Below are 24,198 nucleotides of genomic sequence, written 5' to 3'. Positions count from 1 at the left end.
ATTTAGGATTGAATTTGCTCCAATTCAAAAGCTTTAGCACTGAATTGGCATCCAAAAAAAAGTTTAGAACCGAATTGACACTAATACAATAAGTCTATGACTTTTTGAATGCTTTTCCCCGTACATCCTACACTTCACATCCCCGTCCGTAGCCAACCCTTGAACTTCCTCACTGTCTCGACGGGCAGTTCATGGGGCCACCATTTGTCAAAGACAACAATATAAAGAGAAAAGCTGTTGCAAATAAATCCCAGGTCAAGTATGGTATGCGTAAATGATTTCGCATTGGGGATAATTACACAAATAATTTATGAACTTTGACCCAATATATTGTATCGTCTATCAACTTTTAATTTGTTCAATATGATCCTTAAACGTTAGCTCAATGTCCATTGTTGCCTCTAAACTTTTAAATTGTTCACTATAGTCTTTGGATTTTTGGTAAATGTTCAACCTAATACTTAGATTATATGAAAATTTCTAATATTATCCTTCCATTATTCCAATTTTGGAGAAAATAATAAATATTTTTATATAGTCTAGAAACATTTCTCTTTAATAAATCCCGAAAATACTAAAAAAATAGAAAAACCAATCTAGACGATCCCGAATTGCAAAAATCCATCGTTCGTTACCGCCAACGGTAGTGCATATTGATTAGGACGCCGTTTCGCTTCAAGCGACCGAATTTGAGTCCAATCCGATGTCGTCGACTTGATCCGCCGGTTCTTGACACATCACCGTTTCGCCTTCCAATTGGGTTTCTGCCTTTCCAATAGATGACTATATCATGAAAATCTCATTTTTTTCATATATCTTACCAATTTTATTTTATGAATATTTTAAATTAATTACATAATTACAACATTATTTATTAATTATAGATCTTAATAAATTTTTACATTAATTATTACTAATTATATTATAAAGATAATCTTCACAAGAAAAGAATTATAATATTATAAGTATCAATAATTTAAAAAAATACGAAATTAAAAAAAAAGGAGCCCGGTGTAGGCCTTGCTCAGCGACCAATTTGCCGAGCAGGCCTCGCTCGGCACCCCAACCGCCGAACGAGGCCCAAATGTGTAAATATTTATTTTTAAAAAATATTTTTGTAAATATTTATTTTAAAAAAATTAATTTGGAAAAAAACCCTTGGGAGAGATGCTTTGGTTAAAGGATGCATTTGGGGGTTCTATAAAGGGTCTAGACCACGAAATGCCACACCGGACAAATTACTCCCATATGTGTTTTTGTCCGTTAAGTTAGAAATCCACTAGATTCCCTCTATTGATCCACCTTTAATGAAAAAAAGAAATTATTAAAATAATATTAAAAAATATTCACATCGGCTAGACATGGCCACGGGCCGTGAACCGCTAGTTTTCGGTTCATGAACAGTCGATCATGAACCGACAATTTCGGTTTGTGGCCATGGTTGAATTGGAACCAGCCCTTGAAGGGGCGGTCTCGGTTCCAGGCCGGTTCAAGGGCCGCTTCTTGGTCGACCCAATTTTGGCCGTTGGGGAGGGGGGGAAAGAGCGATTGGCTCTTTTTCCCTTTTTTTTTTTTTTTAATTCGGAATCGCCGGTTACGGGCCGGTTTCGAAATTTTTTAAACCATAACCAGCCCGTGAGGGGCCGGGCCGATTCTGGTTCGGAACAGGCGGTCCTAGTCAACGGGCCGGTTTCGGTTATTCCACGGGCCGGTTCTGGGCCGGTTTCGACCCAAACCGGCTTGTGGGCCATGTCTAATGTCGCCGATGGCCATGCCAGGTGGGACAATCGATCTCCACGTCGGCGATTTTCGATCAAAGTTGATTGAATTGATTCAATCAGTATAAATACAAAAAGTGTTAGGACTAAGTTAGCACAAATACAAAAGGTTTAAGATTGAATTGGCTCCTATTCAAAAAATTTAGGACTGAATTGGCACAAAAAAAAAGGTTTAAAACTAAATTGACACCAATATAATAGGTCTAGGACTTTGTGGATACTTTTCCCGTGCATTCTACTCTTCACGTCCCCGTCCATAACCAACTCTTGAACTTCCTCACTGTCTCGACGAGCGGTTCATGGGGCCACCATTCGTCAAAGAGAACAATATAAAAAGAAAAACTATTGCAAATAAATCCCCGGTCAAGTATGGTATGGGTAAATGATTTCACGTTTGGGATAATGACACAAACAATTCTCGAACTTTGACCCAATATATTATTTCGTCCATCTACTTTTAATTTGTTCAATATGGTCTTTAAAATTTATCCCAATGTCCATTGCTGCTCCTGAATTTTTAAATTGTTCAATGTAGTCTCTGGACTTTTGGTAAATGTTCAACCTAATACTTAGACTATATGAAAATTTCTAAAATTTTCCTTCCATTATTCCAAGTTTGGAGACAATAATAAACATTTTTATATAGTCTAGAAACTAAATTGAATATGCAAGGGCGACATTGAGCATTGAGTTAAAGTTTAGGGAACACCGAACAAATTAAAAGTTCGACATTGCACATTGGGCCTTGCATATAAATGGGTGAAAACGGGTAAAATAGATTAATTTAAATCAGATCATTTTCAATCGGACCCAATCCGCTTGCTTAACGGGCCTATGCAGAGGGAATTTTCCCTTACATCGCTTCTAGCAGCATTTTAATGGATTGCTATAACATCGTTACCGTCCTTAAAAAATGTCGCAAATTACGTGAAAAAAGGAGCCGGCAAATTTATGTTTGGTTGTAGTGGCGGTCGATGGTGATATTCACTTTTTAAGTGCTAAATAATGGGAAGAGCCCATAGGTTCGTTTAAATTGATTCAAGTTATTATTATAATTTTGATTTATGGGTAATTTTAGGTTGAGAGACCAAAATGGAAGTCTCCCCCTTAAAGAATAGTATAGATATATATGAGATGATTCGGTTGCAATCAGTGCAAATCATCAACCTGGTGGTTGAACCGGTTGAATCAATTGATTCGAGAATCGAAAATTAGATAGGTTTTTCGACTGGTCTAGATTTAAAAGCACTACATTCAATACTAATCATTGGATCAGATGAATCTCAAATGGAGCTCACACAATCTAATGGCAGACCCAAATGAACTAGGTTGAATGCCATCGGAATTCCTCTCTTTTACCGGGCAGAGAAACTTGTCGGCTGGACATTTGTATGATCAACCAGAAGTAGACACAAATTAGAGTAAATTGCATATAATTCAAAGTTGATGTCCTGCCCAAGCGACAGTCCATGAATGACAGATTTTTTTTTTTTCAGAAAAAAATTACGATCAATGAGGATTTAAGACAAACCTTGTCGCCGACGGGCGATAAAGGTAAGGGACGGAACCAATGTTCTATGGAAATATGTAACAAAGAAACCTCTTCCCGATCAATTTTATGTAATAATACCATTGTTAACCATGCTTTTAATTAAGCACATACATCTATCGACCAGGTATGGACTCAAGTTAGGAAGCGTACTTAGCCTTGTAGTCCTTCCAGAGCTGGTCAACGCTCTTGCCTAGCAGGTCAACAAAGTAGTCATCGCTGTAGCCACTCCTCATCTTCTTGTTCAGCTCGGCCACGAACCCGTTCCTCAGGCCATTGCAATAGTCAAGAAACCGCGCCGTCACGTCGTAACCTTGGTCCCACCTATCGCCCTGGCCTGGCCGCACCCAGTGGTCCGGCACGTACCCCGACTGGAGCCTCACGAAATCCGCAATCCCCTCGATGAACCCCCCGGGGGCCTGCCCGGCCCCGTTCCATTGCCACACGTGCGTCATCTCGTGATACAAGACCCCCGCGAACTCCCCCTTCACGTCCCCGGGGAAGCTCCCAAGGTACGTGGCGCTCACGTGGATCTCGTCATCGCTCGTGTAAGCCACGCCGTCCATGTTGTCTACGGACAAGCTCACTCGGGCGACGTCCTTTCGGCCTGCGGGATCGTTTTGTTGGAAGGTCCTCCATATGAAATCGGTTGATTCGGTCAGCATCTGCTCGCTGTAAGGGATCCCGATCTCATCAGTGAAACGGCTGCTACCGGGAGTGCCGCCGGCGTTGTTCGTCACGGTGTACTCCACCGCATGGGATTGCATGGAAGACGATAGGATCACGAGCGTAGCAAGGATGAACATGGACAGCGGGTTAGTTGTTTTGGGGATGGAGAATGGTGTTGAACTAATTGGGCTACTTATGGACGACGATGAAGGTGGTGGTGATAATCAAATTGGCCGGCCGCTGAAATGGTCAACATATAATGTGATTTGGTGGTCATAATCAAAAGACAATGCAACATATACAATGAGAATACATTAGCTCTTCCAGTCTAACCCGTTTGTCGTCGTGCATGGTCTTTGGAACACTACAAATCCAAGGCCACAATGAACAACCAATGTTCTGTCCTTAGGATTCTTCGCCGTGTACTTCGAGAATGAACTACACTATGATTCCTATTATAAGAAAGCAGACATTCGAGAGCAAAGGACAAGTTTTGCAATGCTAAATTGATTATGACAACCCTGCCCCCAACCTCAACAATTTATCGCCAAACTCCTTTTTCTGCCCCAAACGACACCTATTCAGCTAAGATCAATGACACGCAACTCAGCTCCAGGCTATTTGCGCTCTCCTCCACCTCGATCACCTGCGTCCGAGCCTCTAATGGAATCGGCTTTGCGGCAATTCACCCACCAATTGACTTCCCATCGTGTCCACCGAAGCACCCTAAAAGCACCGGAACACTCAGCAACCTCGAAACCCAACTATCTAGAACTAAAAACTGCCACTCGGCTCACCATCGTCCCCCTCTTGCATTGCACAAACTAGTAGGTGGTTTAGAGATGTACTTGCCTGGTTTGGAGCTCAGTGAAGATGGAATCAAGACTGTTGATGAAGTGAGCCCGAGCCGCCTTCCGTCACTCTTCGCACTGCGGCCACCGAGAGGACGAAAGGATGAGTGAAGATCGAAGGAGCGAGGAGCCACGGTCGAGCGCGGGTCTTGCAAATTCACCGTCATCATACGGTGGTGTCGCCGGTTCAAGAACGAATGAAGGAACTGCTTGTTATGTGGGGTATTGCAAAGGAGAAAAGAAAAAGGGAGGAAGGTGGCAGGGGCATGGGGGAAAATGACAACACGTGGAGGACATGTAGGGGGAAAATAAAGTGGCGTGGGGGCTTAATATAAAAGGCCTTCGCAGTTCAACCGTGAACTGAATTCGCCCAGGGACCAATTTAACAACTAGGTTCATAAAACAAACGAACACCACCGGTCCCGGATATCGCGTCCACTATTCTCATAGTCTCAAGCTAATCCAAAACTCATTCGCCTAATAATAACTCGAATCCGATAAATATTAATCCACCCGATAAAAATTCGGCAGGAAATCTAGGTCGTCACATACATGTAATTATTTTTATTTAAAATGTTTTTCAAATCATAAACAGAGTCTTGCCACATTGATTTGGAGAAGTGTGATCCCCAATCTCTACTAAATCAAAGTGCAAGTTGAACTCAATCCTCCCTTTTGGCTTGTATCTGCTTCTATCATTTGTGACGGTTGAATGGGTCAAAGTCAAAGCCCTGAAAGGGGTTTATCGTGTTTTTGCCGGCCTTCGGTCTCAACTTATTGGGGAAATACTGGGCCTCCATAATGCGCGGCGCTTTTTTGTCTTCATTTTTATGATGTTAATTGGTCGTTTGGTCTACAGTGGTTAAAACTTAAAAAGGCACGCGGTTTTGACAAAATCACGAGTTCGATTCATGTCGTAGGCGAATTCACATGTATTGTACCTAGTCACGGCCGGTTCGGTGGAACCGCCGGTTCCGATTCAGGAACCGGCGGTTCCGGTTCCACGAAAAGGTGGAACCGGAACCGGCCGTGAAAAATTGCGGTTCCGGTTCCAACCGGAACCGGCGGTTCCGGGCGGTTCCGGTTCCGCTGGAACCGGCGGTTCCGGTTCGAAACCGCCGGTTCATTCCGATTCATTTTTAATAATAATTTTTAAAATAATAAATAATATAATAAATATAATAAATAATAAATTATAAAATACAATTAAATTGTACATTGTAATAAAATATGGGAAAAAAAAAAAGAAGGAATGGGCTTGAACTTAATGAATTATCATTAAGCGACCTACATATCTTCTTGGGGATAGAAGAATCAAAGCCCATGTAGTTCTTTTTACCTTTGAGAACCCCAACTTACCTCATCGTCAATCGTCGCTACCCGTTGTGGTACCCGTGGCGGTGGTATCTCCAACATCATCGCTAAAAAATTCGTGTTCACGATCTAACTCTTGGTGTCGATATTTCGCCCCTCGTCCAATCGCCGACACAAGCTTGAGCTTCCACGAGTCCGGGCTTAATCTTGAACGGCGAGAGTCCAAAATTAATCCTCCGAAACTAAATGCTTGTTCAACTGCAACCGTTGAAGAAGGGGTTGCTAATATTTGACGAGCGATGAGGGCGAGAACTGGATACTCGATTTGGTGACTCTTCCACCACTTCGAGGATTTCGAAATCTGTACTATGTTACGCATCACGAAACTCAAATTGAGTGGTTAAATATTTTTCTAATTCAGAAATATTACTGTTGCCCCTTTTTGTTTTTTTTGCCTACTCTTAAGCATATTATACCCTCTACTAAGTGAACTACCACCTTCGCTACGTGAGGCGAGTAGATTGTAAAGATCCAGAATCACTTAAACCATATCTACTACAAAATTCTCCATATAATGCTACTATAGATTCTTTAACATGTCCTAATATATTTAAAATATCTATTGAATCATCCAAATGTAAACAATCATGATAATACACATTCAAATAATCTTGTAAACCGTCTAATTTAATACGTGGATCAAAAACAATACCAACTAAATAGACAAGAGGAATTTGCAAATAATAATGCAACCATTTTTCTCGCATTACTAAAATAGTTTGACCTAATTCGGTATCTTTTTCATATTCACTAAAAACACTACTAATATTAACACACTCTATTAAAAATAAATGCGTTGTAGGATAATAAATACCAGATAAAGTCTTAGTAGCATCATTAAAAATTTTCAAAATATCTAAAATTTTCTTGCAAACGTCCCAATGTTGAGGAAGTAAAGTAATTTCGGGAATATTTTGTGAAATAAACATACATAATAAATCTTTATATTCAAAAGTTTGCCGAAGCAACTCGTACGTAGAATTCCAACGAGTCGGAATATCTTTTGGAAATCTTCTTGGCCTTCTCCCATTTTGTTTACAAAATTTTCCCCATGATTTCATACATTGGGGACGACGCCATAAAAATTTAATTGCACTTTTTATTGGGGCGAGAGAAGTGTCAAGAGTTCGTAAACCATTTTGTACACATAAATTTAAAACATGACAAGCACATCTAATGTGAAAAAATTGTCCGCCAAAAGTGGGTTTGCAAATATTTTCTAATTCGGGAATAGAAGCGGTATTTGCGGCGGCATTATCAAAACCAATTGAAAATACTTTATTTATTAAATTATATTCTTCTAAAACTTGCCTAATTATTCTATAAATATTATGAGCCGAATGGCTTTCATCAAAAACTCGGAATGCAATAAGTCTTTTTTGAATCATCCAATTGTCATCTATCCAATGACACGTGACACTCATATAACAATGAATTTGCCAAGGATCACTCCAAATATCGCTACCTATATGCACATGTCCATTGAATTCCGCAAAAAATTTTGCTAAAGATTTTTTTCCTTTTTTATAAAGATGAAAAACTTCGCGTTTAAGAGTATTTTTTGGAATAGTTGGCGCTATGCGAACCAACGCAGTATTTATCAAATATTTCATATTAAAATTTTCACCAGTATTAAACGGAGCATGATCAAGGGCAACATATTCACCTAATGTTTGTTTATAAAGTGCTTCAGTGAAACGAAATAAAGGATGAGGCTTAGAAGTGGCGTACCCGGAAATTTGTTGTTGCGTATTGTCGATCCCCGCTTGCGTTGGATGTTTTTTCGTCAAATGCCGACGGAATGTTCCGTAGCCGTCTCCTTTCGTGAATTTATAAGTTTGCGAACAATATTTACATTTTACATTATACTTACCTTCGACTTCATCACGTACTTTGTCGAAGTGTAGCCACAAGTCCGATGTATTATCTCGGCCCTTCCGTTCCGGCTCATTTGCCGTTGACGTTTCTTCGACACCGGTGGGATGATGAAGACTTTCTTGTGTTGGGATGTGCTCGACGTTCGGAATCGGGACATAGTTGATATTATCGTCGTCGTCTTCCCAACTTGCATACTCACGAGGATCGTATTCATGAAAGGGATAGTCGGAATCTCCCATAGCCATCTTGCCCTTGTCGGCATTTCTGCTTCCACTTGCCATTTTTTGAGAGAATTGATCGGAAATCCGATTGAGAGAATTGAGTCGGGATTGAGAGAATTGGGAGAATTTGAGCGATTTGAGAGGATTTCGGAGAGAATTCGAGAGATTGTTCAGAGAATTTGTGACAAAAATGAAAGGATAAGCATATGCATTTATAGGCAAGAATCATTTTTTTTTATTTTTATTTTTATTTTTAAAAATGGAAAGCAACGGCCCAAAGCCGCGAGCGCGCGGGGGGGAAGGGGGCCCGGGGCGAAGAGCCCAACGGCTCTCGCCCCGGGCCCACTCTTTTTTTTTTTTTTTTTTTTTGGCGGTTCGGAACCGGCCCGGAACCGGCGGTTCCGGGCCGGTTCCCACGTTTCCGGAACCGTGGGCCCAGTCAACGGGCCGGTTCCGGGCCGGTCAACGGGCCGGTTCCGGGCCCACGGGCCCAAATGGCCCCCTCTAATTGTACCACACATATTTCATGTGGAGAGATCTATTGATTGTTAGTATTTCGGTCCTTGAGATCGTCGTTTGCGCAAAAATAGTTAAGACTCGTTCGGAATATTCTGTAAACAGTGGAGGACATTCACGGTAAAGTCCAGAGGAGGTCACTTCTATTGCTTTTTTTTTTTTAATCATTCAAGTAATGATAAAAAGGAAAAAATTGTCAGCATCCATGGCGGTACGTAGAAGGGCTAGTGTTCACGTTAGTTGGATGAATTGAATTGGCACAAATACAAAAAGTTTTGGACTAAATTGACGAAAATAAATGTTTGGGACTAAATTGACATAATTTTAATAGGTTTAGGAATTTTTGGTAACTTTCCTCAATTTTTTCAGGGAGAAGAAAATTTTGATGACATTGTGTAAAGTTTGGATTCCCAAGATTCATACCGTATGAAAAGGGAAAAGAAGAACGCGTAGTATTTTAACAAGAAATTGGAGAAAATCTTCTCATTTAGGCTTTGTTTATTTCACGAAAAATAAATTATTTTTTTTTAAATTTCCTAAATGATTGCATGGAATAAATAGCCAATGAAAAAATGCACAATATTTCTAGCTTTACTTATATGATACCGTCTATCGAAGTATTGTAAAACATTACTTAATGACAAATCATATATGCTCTTTATATTCATGTGATCTCTCTCTATCTACAGTTTAAGATTTGGGGTTAAACTTTTTAACATGATATCAGATACCGTTGTCAAAATTATATGTGTTGCTTGTAGTTTTGACTTGCACATAAGAGAGTTGTTGAATGATTGTCCAACATCGCTTGACAAATGGTCATATATACTCATTATATTCATGTGATCTCCCTCAATCTAAATTGCGAAATAGATTGAGAAAACTAAAGGATGTTCCTGGGATTACATGGTACATGAAAGGAATCACAAGCGTAGCAAGGAAAAGTTTAGACATGATCTAGGGTTTTCTTGCCCGGTTACCTTCTTATTCCTTTGGGTAACCATTTTTTCTCAGGGAGAATGCTGTTGAACTAATTGGGCAATTTAAAGACGACGATAGAGGTGATCATAATTAACTTGGATAACACCCTGAATTGTGCAACATGTAATTTTGTGCTAGTGGATTGGTCGTCGCTTGACTATAGTTTGATGGGGCTTTTCAAGATAAGATTACCCTATGGATGAGATATTATCCAATCTCTTCTTATCTAATTGTCGGGTAACATTGGAAAAATATATTACTTTACACATTTACTATTATTTAGTCTTGTCTCCTGACGATTGAGGACAAGTTTCCGTTGACTTTGATTTTAGACTTATACTTATGCCGACCTCGATTTTTGTGGAAAGCTTCGGGATTGTCTTAATTAACAATTAAAGAAAAAGTAAAAGTCATAAACCCATTTTATTGATACTAATTCAATTCTGAATTTTTTAATTAAATTAATTTATGCCTAAATGTTTTCACCTTGGTACCAATTGAGTCCATTCTCCTAATTTAGATAGAAAATTGCTGAGATAAATGCCGATTATTTTAACATTTTTAATGTTCTTCTTTTCTTTTCTTTCATGTTAGGTGCGAATGGCTGGTGAGGGTTGGCCTTGTCCAGGTGAGGGCAAGCTCCGACGAGGTTACCCTTGCCGGGCCCTACAAGGCCCTCGCCCGGGCCTAGGTGAGGCCCTAAGAGGCCGATCCTTGCCCATGCAACGCCTAGCAAGGCTGCCTTGGCCTGGCAAGAGCAACCCTCGTCGGCCAAAGCCTATTATGGAAGACAAAAAAGAAAAAAAAATTCAAAAAGAATTATCAAAACTTCACTAAAAAATATATCAACCTCGGCGCCAACTGTTCCATATCGGACGCCAATTTACAAATCAGTAATTTTCAGTTTAAATTAGCCAGATAGGTTCAATTGGTACCAATATGAAAAAGTTTAAGTCTAAATTGGTCCAATTAAAAGATTTATAACTAAATCAGTATTAATTAAACAGGTTTAAGACTTTTTAGGTTCTTACCCCTAACAAAAACATATGGAACCAGTCTCTTGCAACCAACGTGAGGAGCAAAATTTGAAAGAGGAACTGCTAGCTAGCTCCACGCGTTTCGTATAAAAATCAGTAGTTTGAAAAATATTTTTGCAATTTCGATCGCCATTCGAGATGAGATTTGTCCTTTGGGCATTTGCACGAACTGTCGGAAGTAGACGCCAATCACAATCAGAGTAAGCCGCAAATAATCCAAATTTGATTTTTATACGTTTTATTTCATAACGCAGTTTAACCATGCTTTTTGTCAAGCACATACATCTGTAGAACGGGGATGGACTCCAGTCAGGTGGCGTACTTAGCCTTGTAGTCCTTCCAGAGCTGGTCAACGCCCTTGCCTAGCAGGTCGACGAAGTAGTTATCGCTATAACCAGTCCTCATCTTCTTGTTCAGCTCGGCCACGAACCCGTTCCTGAGGCCATTGCAGTAGTCGAGAAACCGCGCCGTGACGTCGTAACCATGGTCCCACCTATCGCCCTGGCCTGGCTTCACCCAGTGGCCAGGCACGTACCCTGACCGGAGCCTCACGAAATCGGCAATCCCCTCAATGAGCCCGCCAGGGGCTTGCCCGGCCCCGTTCCATTGCCACACGTGCGTCATCTCGTGGTACAGGACCCCCGTGAACTCCCTCTTCACGTCCCCCGAGAAGTGCCCGAGGTATGTGGCGCTGACATGGATCTTGTCACCACTCGTGTATGCCACGCCGTCCATGTTGTCGATGAACAAGCTCACTTGGGCGACGGCCTTTTGGTCCGCGGGACTGTTCTGTTGGAAGGTCCTCCAAATGAAACCGGTGGAATCGGTCAGCGTCTGCTTGCTGTACGGGATCCCGATCTCATTAGTGAAACGGATGCTGCCGGTAGTGTTGCCCGCGTTGTTCGTCACGGTGTACTCCACCGCATGGGATCGCATGGAAGATGAGAGGACGACCAGGGTAACGAGGAAGAGCATTTGGGTCGACATAGTTCAGGTCAGACAGTTGTTTTCTAGTACTTCTGGTTCGCGTTATGCGCAAGAACATTGCCTTCCAACGTTGGCTATTTATAGAGGAAGCTGAACCACAATGCACCGTCCGGTAGGTCAAATTTGTGATCCGAAGGCGGCGGTCAGACGCGGAAGCTTCCACCTTGGGATGTTGTTTAGTCCAAGTGGATTGGTCGTCAGTGATAAGAGTCCAACCTGCTTTCCCTGCTTAGTCATCTTAGCATCCCTCCCAATGGGCAGGCAGCCCTGCTCGTAAAAAAATTAAGAGGTGGAGATATTAAAATCATAGATGAGGGTTCAACTCCCATATTCTGTAAAGAGGCAGAGCACAAAAGTAAAAAAGAAAAGAGTCAGAAATAAGACAGATCGAAAATAAAAAATCTAAACCTTCCGAACAATATAAATATATAATAAATATAACATAAGCATTTTTATACTATTAAAATTTCCAAGCAAACGTCCGTTATAGACACACAAAGAAAAAAAAGGCTGGTGGCGCGAAGCACAGCCTGCAAAGCTGGAGATTGCTCTCCTACGGTAGTCGAGTAATCCGGCGCCCGGTCTGGATGCGTTTCTTATTTTAACGTATTGGTGCCCGTATGCTCTGTACCTCTTATTCCTAACAATTATTTTTTCTTTCCCTGTAAGGAAGAAAGTACCTACGAGTTCAACGTCCTAGAGTTCAGACGACGAGGCTTCTTTAGATCATACTTAGGACCAAGCCTTTTCAAGTCACTCTTAGGATCAAAACGCCCATCATAGACACGCAAAGGCTAAAAAAGGCTGGCGGACGGTGGGCAAAGTCTTCGTTGACTTTGACAGTGGTCTTCGTCCTTTTGCCGGCCATTAAAATCTGAATTTACTGTGGAAAGCCATGGTGCCCTTTGTTAATAAATTAGCAGTTGGAATCGGTCTCTTTCTTTGACCAAAAAAAAAAATAAAAAAAATCGGTCTACTTCCGCCACCATAACTGGCGGCGCCTTTTTGCTTCCATCGTTACTTTTTGTACCACCGAGGCCATTGGCTTTTTGTAGCACCGTAACTTCACCATAATTAGATACACAAATCACAAAAAAAAAAAAAAATGAAGCAGAGAAAATTATACTATATATTCGCATCTTTATATTAGTTTAGAGATAAATCTTAATAGTCAATTGTTGGAAAAAATTAATGAATTGGAGTAACAATGTGGTCGGACTTTGAGGCGCGTAATCACTCTCTTTTAAGATCAATTTGCCCCACAAAGTTGCTACGGGTTTCTGGCAAATTCCCTTCAGGATACAACAAAGTCGCGATGAGATTCTTGGATAGCAATTCCAGTAAATCTCCTAAAACTCTCTACGAAACAATGAAGATTGGCTGTCTCTTTTTTGAAGGAAAATGAAAGAAATAAAAGTTCACTCAGAAATTGAACAGAATTGTCCTTTATATAACACTAATAGAACACATCTCTTGGTGTCCAAACTGTACATGTACGAACGCACCTATTCATGTCCGAAACATCGCACTTATTCGTGTCCGAAACATTGCACCAATTCATGTCCGAAACATTACAATTCGGACATGATTGTTCGTGAGTGATAACAATCATTCAGACACAACCGTTCGTAAGAATTGATTTCAAAAAGGAGGAATAATAATAATAATTAAGGTTTATTTCCATCCGCGGCGTGCAAAGTGCTAAGTGCGTCTAATAATCGCGTCAAAATCGCGCAATCACACGCGCACCCTCACGCGGGTATAGTGGGGTCTAGCCCACTTGCCTATTTCTTTATTCTGAAAGACTATTGTGACCTTCTAACTAATAAAGAGACTTGCATTCTTCTTTCTATCCTATGTGGGATTGAAAAGGTAGCTTTTGTTTTAACAAACAAACTTCAACAATCCCTCACTTTGTTTGTAAAACAAATAATTTTTTTTAAATATATTTTTTAAATATGATACAGCCAAAATTTCATGAGATCGGTATACATACATGAAGGTCTCTTTCGAGTTAAACCTTCATTTAGTGCAAGTATCTCAAAGTTCTATCAAAGTGACAAGTTGCTGCTGGCTTTTAAACTTATTACTTTTAGTAATAGTACCGGACATACTGCACATATATTAACTTCTTGTTTCAACGAGAAATTTATAATATACTTAGCACTGTTATGGCATTGTGCTTGTACCTTTTTATGAGCTCTCTAGAAAGCAACCATAACTTTCGTAAGAAGCGGCACCACTTCTAAGCTCATATAGGTGAAGTATCAATCACGTGTTTCTGTTACTAATGAACACGATACATTAATGTATTATACTTCATTAAGAATATAATTCAGCCTCTAAAACGTAACGGACAATACTGATTTCTCATGTCGGGGCTTATATCGGTATTATACAATCACTTTCAGTAACTTGTTTTTACCCATTAAACTATATTACTAGTGATGTGCTAGTATTTGGTCGGGTTACCATTACTGGTGATTTAATTAAATGGTTTCAACCCCATTTTTTTTGAGCTCATTATTACTACCTCTCTTGGTAGTGCCTTCGTGAAATGGTCAGCCAAATTCTTGCTTGACCTTACATAGACAATTGTTATGGTACCATCTTTAATCAATTGTCTTACATACTCATGTCTTAGACTAATATGCCTAGACTTACCATTATATGTGCTACTATATGCTCTTGCCAAAGTAGCTTGACTATCACAATGGATAGAAATATGAGGCATTGGATTAAGCCACAATTTGATATCTAACAACAAATTTCTAATCCATTCAGCCTCTTTTCCAGCTTCTGCTAAAGCTATAAATTCTGATTCCATCGTTGAGTGAGATATACAAGTCTGTTTCTTGCTTGCCCAAGATACAGCACATCCTCCTAATGTGAAAATCCATCCGGAGGTAGAATGTTTATCTCCTACGCTTGTAATCCAACTAGCATCGGTGTATCCTTCTAGTATAGCCGGATAATTATTATAGAACAATCCCAAATTTTTGGTTCTCTTAAGATATACAAAAATTCTTGTAACAGCATTCCAATGTTCTATACTTGGATTACTAGTGTATCTACTCAATTTACACACGAAAAATGCAATGTCAGGTCTAGTACAATGTATCGCATACATTAAAGATCCTATAGCACTCGGATATTCAAGTTGTGCTACTGCCCTACCAGAATTATAATTTAACTTCACATTGGAATCAAATGGAGTACTCGCCACTTTGTAATCAAGATGCTGAAATTTATTTAACATTTTTTCAGTGTAATCTCCTTGGCTCAACGAGTAAGCCCCACTATGCTTTTTTACTTTGATACCCAATATAGTATCTACTTCACCCAAATCTTTCATTCTAAAATTCTAAGTTAGATACTTTTTAGTCTCATTGACTCCGGTCATATTAGTTCCAAAAATAAGCATATCATCAACGGATAAACAAACCAAGACTCCATAGTCTTTAGTAAACTTAGTGTAAATACACTTATCAACACTATTATGTTTGAAACCATTGGACAATATGACTGAATGAAATTTCTCATGCCACTGCTTTGGAGCTTGCTTAAGTCCATAAAGAGATTTAATCAATTTACACACTTTCTTTTCATTCCCAAGAAGTATAAAACCTTCTGGTTGTTCCATGTAAATTTATTCATTTAAATCTCCGTTTAAGAAAGCAGTTTTGACATCCATTTGATGAACACAAAGATCATAAATGGATGCGAGAGCAAAAAGAATCCGAATAGATGTTATACGTGCTACGGGGGCATAAGTATCAAAATAATCTATTCTTTCCTTTTGTCTATATCCTTTGGCCACCAACCTAGCCTTAAAAGTTTGCACGGTACCATCAGAGTTATATTTTCTCCTAAAAACCCATTTACACCCAATATGTTTAGATCCTTTTGGCAAATCTGCTAATACCCAAGTATTATTAGACATAATTGAGTCCATTTCATCATCTATAGCTTCTTTCCAAAACGAAGCATCTCTAGAAGACATAGCATCACTAAAATATTTAGGATCATCTTCTAAATTAAATATTAAAGGGTATTTATTTACCACATTATTATCTTTGTCTTCTTCAACAAAAAAAATATGAGTAATAAAGTCGGGACCTAAATCTTTCAATTTTCTTGGTCTTGTGCTTCTCCTTGGTTCGATCATAATTTTCGAATCCTTTATTTCCTTTTCATGAGAATCTACTTGTATTTCTATAGGCTTTGAATTATTATTCTCAATAATTTCAAAGTCCGTAGAATACTTATTCTCAAAAAACTCAACATCTCTTGATTCCACTATGACATTTGATTCTAAATCAAGAAGCCTATAAGCTTTACTATTTTTAGCATATCCAAGGAAAACACTTTTAATTGCTCTAGGACCAAGTTTTGTTCTCTTAGGGTCTGGTACTCTATAATAAGCCAAGCACCCCCACACTTTAAAATAAGACAAGTTTGGCTTTCTACCTTTCCACAATTCATATGGACTTACGTTAGTCTTCTTGGATGGTATTTTGTTATGAATATGACATGCAGTAAGTAATGCTTTATCCCATAAATTAATTGGTAGCTTTGAATTAGAAAGCATACAATTAATCATTTCTCCAAGAGATCTATTTTTTCTTTCAGCCAAACCATTCTGCTGTGGAGTGTATGGTGCTGAAGTTTGATGAATAATACCATGTTCTTCACAAAATGATGAAAATTCATTCAAGAAATATTCACCACCTCTATCTGAACGTAGAACTTTAATTTTCTTTTCCAATTGATTTTCTACTTCAGCCTTATATTTCTTAAACATGGTAAATGCTTCATCTTTAGATCTTAAGAGATAAATGTACAAATACCTACTGCAGTCATCCACAAAGGTAATAAAATACCTTTTACCACCACGAGTTAACATTCTATTGAATTCGCATATATTGCTATGTACCAAATCTAACAAATTCGAATTCCTACTTGTACTCGGAAAAGGTTTCTTCGTTAATTTAGACTCAACACAAATTTCACATTTATCTAATTCTCCATTAAAATTGATAAAGTCTAATTTTTTCATATTCTTTAAATATTGAAAATTTAAATGCGCTAATCTACCATGCCATAAAATTGAAGAGTCAACAGTATAAATAGAAGATTCAATCTTATTATTGATACTTAGTTGATACATGGCATCATTGGCATAACCCTTTCCCACAAATATTCCATTCTTCGACAGGATAACCTTGTCGGATTCAAACAATACCCGAAATCCCCTTTTACATAACAAATCAACAGAAATTAAATTCTTCCTAATCTTGGGTACATACAATACATTCAGAAGGGTAATTTTCTTTCCCGAAGTGAAGTCTAACTCCACGGAGCCTTGGCCTTCAATTTTTGCAACACTGGTGTTTGCCATTTGGACCTCTCGATAGTTAATGTCAACAATCTCTTGAAAGTTCTTGATCATGGACTTATCCTTGCACACGTGGACTGTTGCTCCGGAATCCAACCACCAACCCGATTGAACAGAAGTACCGTTAATTTCAGTAATCGTGCCCACAACACCATCAATTTTCTCGGAAATTTCCAAGTTTGAAAAATTATGTGTAACCATGGCCACATAGTTTTCTTCAACAGCATTGGTATCCGCCTTCACAATTGGCATTGGTGTATTCTTCTCCTTGGAAGTATTGTTCTTGCGATGCCTATAGTCCCTTGCAAAATGGCCCACTTTGCCGCAAACGAAACAGCCTCATTTCTTTTTCTTTTGTGCTTTCTTAAAATTCTGCTCTCTCTTGCGTTTCAAGTTCGGGTTATTTTTGGATTGAAATCCATTACTCGTCAGGACATTCACTTTAGTCTCGTATAGTCCAGAATTTTCACGCAAGCGTGACTCTTCCTCAATGCGAAGATGTTTTTGGAGTTGAACCAAAGTTATGTCCTCTGTCTTGTGCATAAGCCTTTTCCCATAGTCCTTCCAACTTGAAGGCAATTTAGCAATGATTGCTCCAACTTGAAATGCTTCTGGTATGTCGATTTTGAGAACACGAATTTTGTTTACTAGAACTTGTAGTTCGTGGACTTGCTCCAGAAGGGGTTTAGCATCAATGAATTTGAATCGAAATATTTAGCAATCGGATATTTGTTAGTATCTTGTTCCTCTGCTCTGTACTTGAATTCGAGTGCATTCCAGATTTCCCTAGCCGACTTCATTTCCGTGAATAAGTCATACAATCGATTGGACAGCATATTGAGAATGTGCCCACGACAAAGTAGTTCGTCTTCATCACGTTTCTTCTTTGCCTTATTCACCCTCTCAATTTCTTCAGCATTTGGTTCTTGTCCTTCAGTGGTAGGAACAAGATCTTCAATAGGCGCCAAATTCGGGTCCAGAATATATGATATCTTCAAAGCCGTAAGCGAAAACATCACTTTGTCCTTCCAACGTGAGAAGTTGTTGCCGTCGAACCGATCTAACTTGACCATATCCCGATTCATCACTTTGATGGTTTGCGACTCCATTGTTGTGCGAAAGTTGATCCTAAAAATTGTTGGAAAAAATTAATGAAAGGGAGTAACAATGTGGTCGGACTTTGAGGCGTGTAATCACTCTATTTTAGGATCAATTTGTCCCACAAAGTTGCTACAAATTTCTGGCAAATTCCCTTCAGGATACAACAAAGTCGCAATGAGATTACTGGATAGCAATTCCAATAAATCTCCTAAAACTCTCTACGAAACAATGAAGATTGGCTGTTTCTCTTCCGAAGGAAAATGAAAGAAATAAAAGTTCACTCAGAAATTGAACAGAATTGTCCTTTATATAACACTAATAGAACACATCTCTTGGTGTCCAAACCGCCCATGTACGAACGCACCTATTCATGTCCGAAACATCGCACTTATTCATGTCTGAAACATTGCACCAATTCATGTTCGAAACATTACAATTCAAACATGATTGTTCGTGAGTGATAACAATCATTCAGACACAACCGTTCGTAAGTGACAACCGCCATTCGGACGCAACTGTTCATGTCCGAAGAGTTGTTGACACTCGAATTTTTAGTCGGTTTTCCTTTAGTTTTATTTTCCAAAATTTCCAAAAATTCATAAAAAGTCAGAAAATTAAAAAATCAACATTGGAAGCCTTGGCCAAGCCTAAGGAACCAATTTGGAACAAAAAATAATTTTTCATATTTTTCACATTTTTTTTATTTTCGAAAAATAGGAAAATACTTGAAAAATTCATAAAAAATACTTTTCGAGGTCACAAAAATACACAAAAATGTTCAATATTTTTCTTTTAATTCCCTTTTCATATTGACCTCGAGAAAAATTGAAAATTGAGTTCAATTTTAGGTGTTTCTTCATGACGCCTAAGGTTGAGTTTTCATAAAAAAAATACAAATTGAGTCTTTTTATTTGCAAATTTTTTGCAAATTTTAGGTCTAGGCATTCAATTGCAGCCCCTTTGAACTTTAATTTGATCAATTGCACCATCAATTGCATGAATTGCATGAATTAGGCCAAATCCCCCAAATTATTTGCAATTTAGCCCCTTAATTGGCCGATTTTTGAAATTACTTTTAATTGAGGGACTATGCTAGTGAAATTGGACCGTCTCCCCATGTTTTCATGCATTCTAAATCGATTGGAATAGGTTTCGTGGAGCAATTTGATCAATTACACATCCAATTGAACTTTTCCCCAATTTGGGCAAATTGAAAAATTTGGGGTTTTCATAGAAATTGATAAGAACTTTTGGGCAAAATCACATTTTTAGATAAAATCCAAGCCCCTAAGTCCAATTTTGAGGTTTAAATTGCAAAAATTCCCAAGCAATTACGATTAATTTTGAAAATTATGGGAATTTCACTTTATGAACCGGTTCAGACCGGTCTGACCGCCGGTCGGACCGATCGAACCGGTCCAGCACAGTTCATCATCTTCCCCAACTTACTCGCACGAATTGCAGGTTGAAGGCCGAGATTCATCACTCAAATTGAAGACCAATTCAAGCTTAATCGAGTCAATTGTTGGAGGTGTCTTGTTCATGGGAACAGCCCGCATCGATTGGCACCGACGGCGCGATCAATGGCCGCCGGAGGTGGCCGGAATCGATGGTCAAAGTCCCGGCGTGCTCAAAGTCAACATTTTCAAAAAAACAGGTTGAATTAGTGCTCGTTTGAGCTCGACCATAGGCTTAACGGACGTTGGACGGAATCCCAACGATTCTGTCACCGTCCGGCGACCTAAATGCGTGCGTTTGGCACGTGAGAGCCTCGGCGGAGCTTGGCCCATGCACGCGCAAATTTTGAAAACGAGTATAAAAGGCTGGGATGATTCTAGAACGAGGAGAGAGGCTCATTTGCTCGCACAGCCAACAAACTAGAGAGAGAAAGAGAGAGTGAGAGGTGAGAGAAGCTCTCGCGAGCTTTACCGTAGCTCGCCGGAGTTCGAACTGCGCAACTTCGGCCCGGCGAATCTAGGCCAAATCGGAACGTCGGACCACCGCAGGAAGTTCGCCGGAGCCACTAGGAGTCGATCGCACCGACCGGATCAGCTCAAGACCTTCAAAAACGGTGAGTTGAGCTTCACATCCTTCCACCGTGCGATCATGGCATCTCATCCTCGCGATCATGATTTTTTCAATTACCGTGTGCCTTTTACTGCTTGAACATCCCTACTCATCTTCGTATTGTTGTTTTGTCTCGATTTCGCACATAAACTTCCAATCGAGCCTCCGAAATCCAACCTCCATTGCCGTTTCCTGTCGAAGCTTGTCTAGGTAAACCTAGACCAAACCAGGTCAATCTGACCTGCGGGTAAGGCTTCCGAACTCTATTTGAGTGTTTCCCGTGATTTAATTCGCCTATATTGCTCTGTATTGCTCGATTAAGTTTCGCGATATCGTTACGTGCGAAGTTCATTGCTCGTATTTTAGCCGATAGAATTGTCTGATTCTGCGATATATTGATCTAGTGGAATAGGCGAGTCGGTTCGCGGTGGTTTTGTGCAATTCCGGCGAGATCTCACCGTTAGATCTCGCCGGAACTTTCCGGCCGTTCATTCCCGTGTCGTCGCTAGGAAGAAGATGACCGACGTGGCGTGGTCAAATAGTCAACAAGATGACGTGTCGAGCCCGGGTTGGTCCACGGTGTCGCCGACTCGGCTCGGCCGTTGGCGCGGACGAGCTGAGTCGGCCTTGATCCGACGGTCACATTAAATAGATGAGTTCAATTGTGGGCCGTTGGATCGTCTTTTTTATTTTTAGATATTTGATATAATAGGAAGAAAATAGAAAATAAGTGAAACGGTGTCGTTTTTGTTTAGGCAATTCGGCGTCGTTTAGGGGTAGAGATAGGTCGACGGCTCAGATTAGATCCGGGACAAATCGCGGCCGTTCGTTTGTTTAAGATGACACGACGCCGTTTAGGATTGAGGGTCGAGTGTGTCGTCGTTTAGACGCGGGAGGAATGAACGGCTAGGATGAGTTCTAGATTGCATCGTGGTCGTCTGTTTGACTCAAATTGATGCGACGTCGTTTAAGGTTAGGGAAGAATACGTCGTCGTTTCATTTAGTATGGGTTCGACGGCTGAGATCAATCTTAGGTTTGATCCTGGCCGTCCGTTTATTTTTAGTATATTCGGATATTAGGAATTAATATTAGAAAATCAAAAAATAAATAGTATAAATAGTAAACGGCGCCGTTTTGGGTGTCGTGAGTGAGTCTACGGGCGGTTCGACCGGGTTGACCGGTCGTTGACCGGGTTGACCCGGTCCGGTTTATTAATAAAAAAATAAAAAGAAATTTCCCAAAACTCCAAAAAATTGCAAAAAATACCTAGAAAATTCATAAAAATTCCCAGATTTTCACAAAAAATTTCTAAAAATTTCTAGATCGATTCGGGACTCATAAAGTCTGAATCGAAAATTTTGGGACTTCGAGAGTCGATCTATGTCGATCCGAAAAATTTCCAATATTTTTAAAAAATAAATAAAAATTCCAAAAAAAAAGAAAAAATTAGAAAAATTCAAGAAAATCACAAAAATGGGAAATGGCCACATTCAACTGGCCAAATTGAAATTTTATGATTTTCGGGTCCCGAACCCCCAAAATGACCATTACGCCCTTCTGGGCCTTCCGCCCCAAATTTTCACCAAATCACTCCGAAACCCGAATTTGATTTTTGTGTGTGGGCCGATAGGGCCATTTTAGACATACCGAGCCTTGATCGATTGATTTGATTGCTTGTGATGATTTTGATTGCGCTTTAAATTTTTGATTGTGATTGATTAAGATAGTAAAATTCATATCTGCATGAAAACTTAGAATTGTTAGGGCCTACCTCACCCGATATCGCATCTGCATGAAATCCTAGGTTAGAAAAACACTCAACACCGGTAACCGAAAGGGCGTCAATATGAAATTTGGCGTAACCAAGTCCCCGGACCCAAAAATCTCTGGTTTTCGCGGAACCGAACGGTTTCTCCCGATCGCTCGGTAAGGTTTTCCGATCGTACCTTCCAATAAATCGATCGGTGGCGACTCCAAATTGCATGTACACCTCGCACATGCCACCCGACCACACAAGGTCAATTTTGATATTTGAAAAATTTTACCCGACATCGCGATTCGAGTAATGGGTCTTGGGAGAGACCCGCGATCCCCTATATACATATAAAAGGGGGGGAATCGGCTCGTTAACCCTTCTCACCCCGCCGGGACCGACCGACGGAGGGTCGCGACAGACCGGCGACTCCACTGGGGAAAATCAAATTAAGAGGACTTAAGCCGATAAAAATGTTGATTGTTTTCTAACCTCGTTTTTCTGCAGATGCTCTTGAAGATGAGGTACGTCCACTAACAAAAGTGTTAAATGTTGATGCAGATGGGAGTTATAAGGGGTGATGTCTATGCTAACCATTTTTGATGCAGATATGGAGTTTCGGGTTGTTTGTTTATTTATGCAAATATTGAAGCGGTGTTTTGAATATAAATTGTTGTGCATGTCTTGCATATTTTGAGGATCACGACACTGCACACACAAGCGCCTAAACCCGAGCCGCGAAATCACCTTTTAGGTCGCCATAGATAGGGATCGGTATGCGAAGCTCTTGTGATTGATTGCACTTGGGTTGACCATACTTGATCCCGCTCGCTATGCAAGATTGATGGTCCTACCCACTTGTTGTTTGATTGCGCTTGTGGGCGGCCCATCGATTTGTATAGCGGGAGCCTTTTTAGGTCCATACCCGAGCCTTTTTGATTTCTTTAGAGTTGAACCTCACTTGTCTCATGCGCATGTGAAATGGACAGTTGGTATACCTAAAACCAAAAACCAAAAAAAGAGTAACATCAGTTGGTAAGGCTTTCTACCCTCTTTATTTTGAGCTTGTAAATTTAAATTTTGCATATCATGCATTTTCATTACATATCATCACAATTTGTAAGATCGTTTAAGTGATCGGGGTTGAGGGTCAATTTTCTTTTTTAGGATAGATGGCGCCCCGAGGTCGTGTTGATGTACCCGATGTATTCACATGGGAGCGGAGGACCATTCGACGCGAGGATCGAGTACCCGCTACTTTCCGAGTTTTTGGATTTGTCAATGGACGAGAGCTCAATGGACGGAACCGCATCCGTAGCGAGAGTTGCGATTATACCCGATGTGGACGATATTTGGCGCTCGAGCGCGAAAAGGAGAGAATTTGGGAGTTGTATATGAAATTGGCAAGAAAGCCTCGTGCGACCAAGACGGCCCCAAAACACTCCCCGATCAAGAAAGAGGAAGTCATCACCATATCCTCCGATGATGAAGAAGATGTCAAGCTTCCCGATATAGTGGAGATTTCATCCGATGAGGATACCATTCCGATTGCTTAGATTAGTACGACTTTGGGGCATTTTCTAGGCTTCATTATATTTTGAGTTTATTATGTACTTTCATCGACATTTATTGTCCGAACATCTCTAGATACTATCATGTTCTATCTATTTTGACTTTATTGTATTAGACTTGTAAATTTCATGAGTCGTCAATTTGTGAGCGACTTTCTACCCCGATTACGCTTAAACGATCCTAATCAAATTACATGCCATCTTTGGGTGAGATTAGGTCCGTAACTACCCTATTTGACTTATTTGGGTCAAGTGGGAGTAGTTGACCCTCATGTTACCAAAAGATGACATTGAATTTGGTTAGCACATTTGCATCACATTTCACGCATATGCATATTAAACTGTGGTAATTGACTTTAGGATCATCATTTTTACATTTTTAGATCATGGGGAATGGAGACATCAAAGTCATCCCAATACCGCGCAAGGAACTCGCTATATGGTGGGATCGCCTCGACATTGTCAA

General features: G+C 39.9%; 1 protein-coding gene across 2 annotated transcripts; it reads right to left on the bottom strand.

The window, feature by feature from the left end:
* Positions 1-3,434: 3,434 nt before the first annotated feature.
* LOC115733384 lies at positions 3,435-11,917 on the bottom strand. 2 transcript variants are annotated; one of them, XM_048279575.1, is made up of 2 exons: positions 11,623-11,917; positions 3,435-3,926 (listed from the first exon to the last, which is right to left on the bottom strand). In XM_048279575.1, exons 1-2 carry the CDS (start codon positions 11,839-11,841, stop codon positions 3,468-3,470), a joined length of 678 nt encoding a protein of 225 aa, XP_048135532.1. In that variant the 5' UTR covers positions 11,842-11,917; the 3' UTR covers positions 3,435-3,467. The 2 variants fall into 2 exon arrangements, with proteins under 2 accessions (XP_048135532.1, XP_030519898.1); XM_030664038.2 differs by lacking the exon at positions 3,435-3,926 and having other exon boundaries at positions 11,056-11,915.
* Positions 11,918-24,198: the final 12,281 nt, after the last annotated feature.

This window comes from Rhodamnia argentea, chromosome 5 (genome assembly GCF_020921035.1).
Source record: "Rhodamnia argentea isolate NSW1041297 chromosome 5, ASM2092103v1, whole genome shotgun sequence".
NCBI classification, from domain to species: Eukaryota; Viridiplantae; Streptophyta; class Magnoliopsida; order Myrtales; family Myrtaceae; genus Rhodamnia; species Rhodamnia argentea.
This window is presented reverse-complemented; position numbering and strand designations above follow the sequence as displayed.